Below are 2,327 nucleotides of genomic sequence, written 5' to 3' on the forward strand. Positions count from 1 at the left end.
TATGATAACATTCCTTTATTATAACAACCAGTAGTAAAGATGAATTTACATTAATGAATGAGAATGTAAAACAAAGTAGAGGAGGAGGAGGAGAAGGGAAGGCAGTGAATGAGTGATGAGAGAGAGTCCTAATGACCAGATGAAACAACAAAAAAATGAAGAAGGTGGAAGGAGGAGAGAAAGACTAAAGGCAGGAAGTTATGATAGTACATAATGAATACTGGCTTTACCATAGCAACCAGTGGGAAAAAAGGTGACTTCTTAGGCCACGTTTACACTACTCCGCTCCACTGAATCCGAATAGGTTTTGCTATTACTGTTTTCAGGTGTTTACACTAGTCCAGCAGCTGCGTTTTCATTGGAACATATCATTCGTTTATAAAAGTATCCGCTTAGGTATTCGTATTCAAATGTCTTCGGATAAGTATCCGTTTTCATGTGTTTTAGTGTAAACGAAACCTAGTCTCGCAAGCCAGACCCTCCCCGCCTACGGTCATTTGGGTGGACGGCGGGGAGGGTCTGGTACATTGTCTACACTAGTTTTGTTCCGAGAGCGCGCAAAAAAATGTTACGTAATGTATACGTAGATTGTGTCAATGCACGTCAAATGGAAAAAAATGGCCGCAGAACAGGAGGAAGAGCTCATCGAAGCTGCTGTTATTAATGCTGCCTCTGCTCTTGGGTTTTCTACACTTAAAGACGAACAAAAGTTCTGTATTTGCGAGTTTTTGAAGGGCAGGGATGTTTTTTGCCATTTTACCGACTGGTTTTGAGAAAACGATATGCTTTACAGTCTTACCAAGTGCTATTGATATATATGAGAAGAGAAAGGACGAGGAGAAGGCTATAATTATAGTAGTCAGCCCATTGACTGCCCTAATTATTGAACAGGCTCTACAGACGTGAGATTGGTCTATAAGCGAGTTGAGATCAATATCCATGTTGAGTTCCTGGCACCTTCTAGTTAGATAACGCTTCAAAATCACTGATACCTGGCTAGCAACTGCTCTAGATCCCTTAATCACATCATCACCACAAGCTAGACAAAAAGCGGCCATTTTGATCATGTGACAATTGTGTGACTATTGATGACAGTTCTCAATAACTTATTCTGATTGGTCACGTCCAATTCTGGACGCGAGAACAAAACTAGTGTAGACAATGTACCAGACCCTCCCCGCCGTCCACCCAAATGACCGTAGGCGGGGAGGGTCTGGCTTGCGAGACTAAACGAAACCCGTATCCGTGACTAAAAGTCTCCGTTTTTCAATGAAAACGGAGTAGTGTAAACGTGGCCTTAATTTCAAAAAATAACTTATTAATTACAGATAAAGGTAGAAGATGGTAAACAAACAAAAGACAAAATTCACTATTGAATATATTAATATTGAGGCGAATCAAGCAATACAGTATGATTAGCCAAAAGTAGCCTACATAATAGTTTTGGAATTAAAATTTTGTGAATTTGACAGTTGTAAAATTACACAAAAAATTAATTGCAATAATTAAAAGGTTGTGAGACTTTTAAATCAACAACAATTTCAAACCTATAGCCCAACATACACTGAGCAACTTTGTTGCCAGTACCTTTGATGTGGTGAGGCAACTTGTTGCCAGAAGTTGAGTCTCTCTACTTTCTGCAACATGTTGCCCAGTGTTGCGCAACCACATCAAAGGTCTAACCACAAGTTGCTCAGTGTATGCTGGGCTTAACCATTATCAACAGCTTCTATCTCTCTCTCTAAGCTTGACTCCATTATCAGTGGAGAAATGAAGAAATGTGCAAACCTACAAATTAAAAAAATGAACACACAAACTTCCCCCCTCTCTCTCACTTATCAAGTGCTTCTTGAAAATATTTCTTATTAACTTCAAAGCAGTAATAAGTCTAAAAACAGGTCGTACAGGTTTTGCAAAACAGGTTTTACCAGTTCGTATCCAGTGCAGGCATTAGAGTTGCCTCCGTGAGAGCTGACAAACGAGTCAAACTCGTTTTCCCCGGGATACTTCTGACTACCCATAAACAGCACTACAGGGGGAGAGGCATGTTACTATTAATAGCAAAAATTATGTCATTTAAGTGTTACTAAAAATAAAATATAACTAGCAAGTTTTATTAATAAAAAATGCATCTGTGTATGAAGATTGATGTAGATTTAAGTGTTACTAATAATAGCTTGTTAGTTGTTACTAAAAATAGCTCACTGTGCTCCAGTAGGTGTGCAAGGCCGGGCAGTTCTTTGGGATCATGAAATGAACCAACTCTAACACATAAACCACAAGCAGCCTAAACAACAACAACAACAACAAAAATACAAACAATTTAA

At 38.8% G+C, this 2,327-nt stretch overlaps 1 protein-coding gene across 2 annotated transcripts; it reads right to left on the reverse strand.

The window, feature by feature from the left end:
- Positions 1-8: 8 nt before the first annotated feature.
- On the reverse strand, positions 9-2,298 carry LOC109583532 (nardilysin-like). Of its 2 annotated transcripts, XR_002185565.1 has the most exons (5): positions 2,206-2,298; positions 1,929-2,029; positions 1,836-1,888; positions 1,238-1,788; positions 9-459 (listed from the first exon to the last, which is right to left on the reverse strand). XR_002185565.1 is itself a non-coding variant. In XM_019998923.1 (4 exons), coding segments are annotated over exons 1-4 (234 nt in total). In that variant the 5' UTR covers positions 2,207-2,298; the 3' UTR covers positions 583-1,709. The 2 variants fall into 2 exon arrangements, 1 of the variants encoding a protein (XP_019854482.1); XM_019998923.1 differs by lacking the exon at positions 9-459 and having other exon boundaries at positions 583-1,788.
- Positions 2,299-2,327: the final 29 nt, after the last annotated feature.

Source organism: Amphimedon queenslandica, unplaced genomic scaffold (assembly GCF_000090795.2).
Source record: "Amphimedon queenslandica unplaced genomic scaffold, v1.1 AMPQUscaffold_13299, whole genome shotgun sequence".
In the NCBI taxonomy this organism is placed as follows: domain Eukaryota; kingdom Metazoa; phylum Porifera; class Demospongiae; order Haplosclerida; family Niphatidae; genus Amphimedon; species Amphimedon queenslandica.

Bases quoted from the DNA above. Each gene is read 5' to 3' on its own strand.
- LOC109583532 (XM_019998923.1), bottom strand. The intron at 1,889-1,928 runs GTAAAACCTGTT...ACCTGTTTTTAG, and splicing joins CCTGCACTGGATACGAACTG to ACTTATTACTGCTTTGAAGT. The intron at 1,789-1,835 runs GTGAGAGAGAGG...TTTAATTTGTAG, and splicing joins TTTCAAGAAGCACTTGATAA to GTTTGCACATTTCTTCATTT.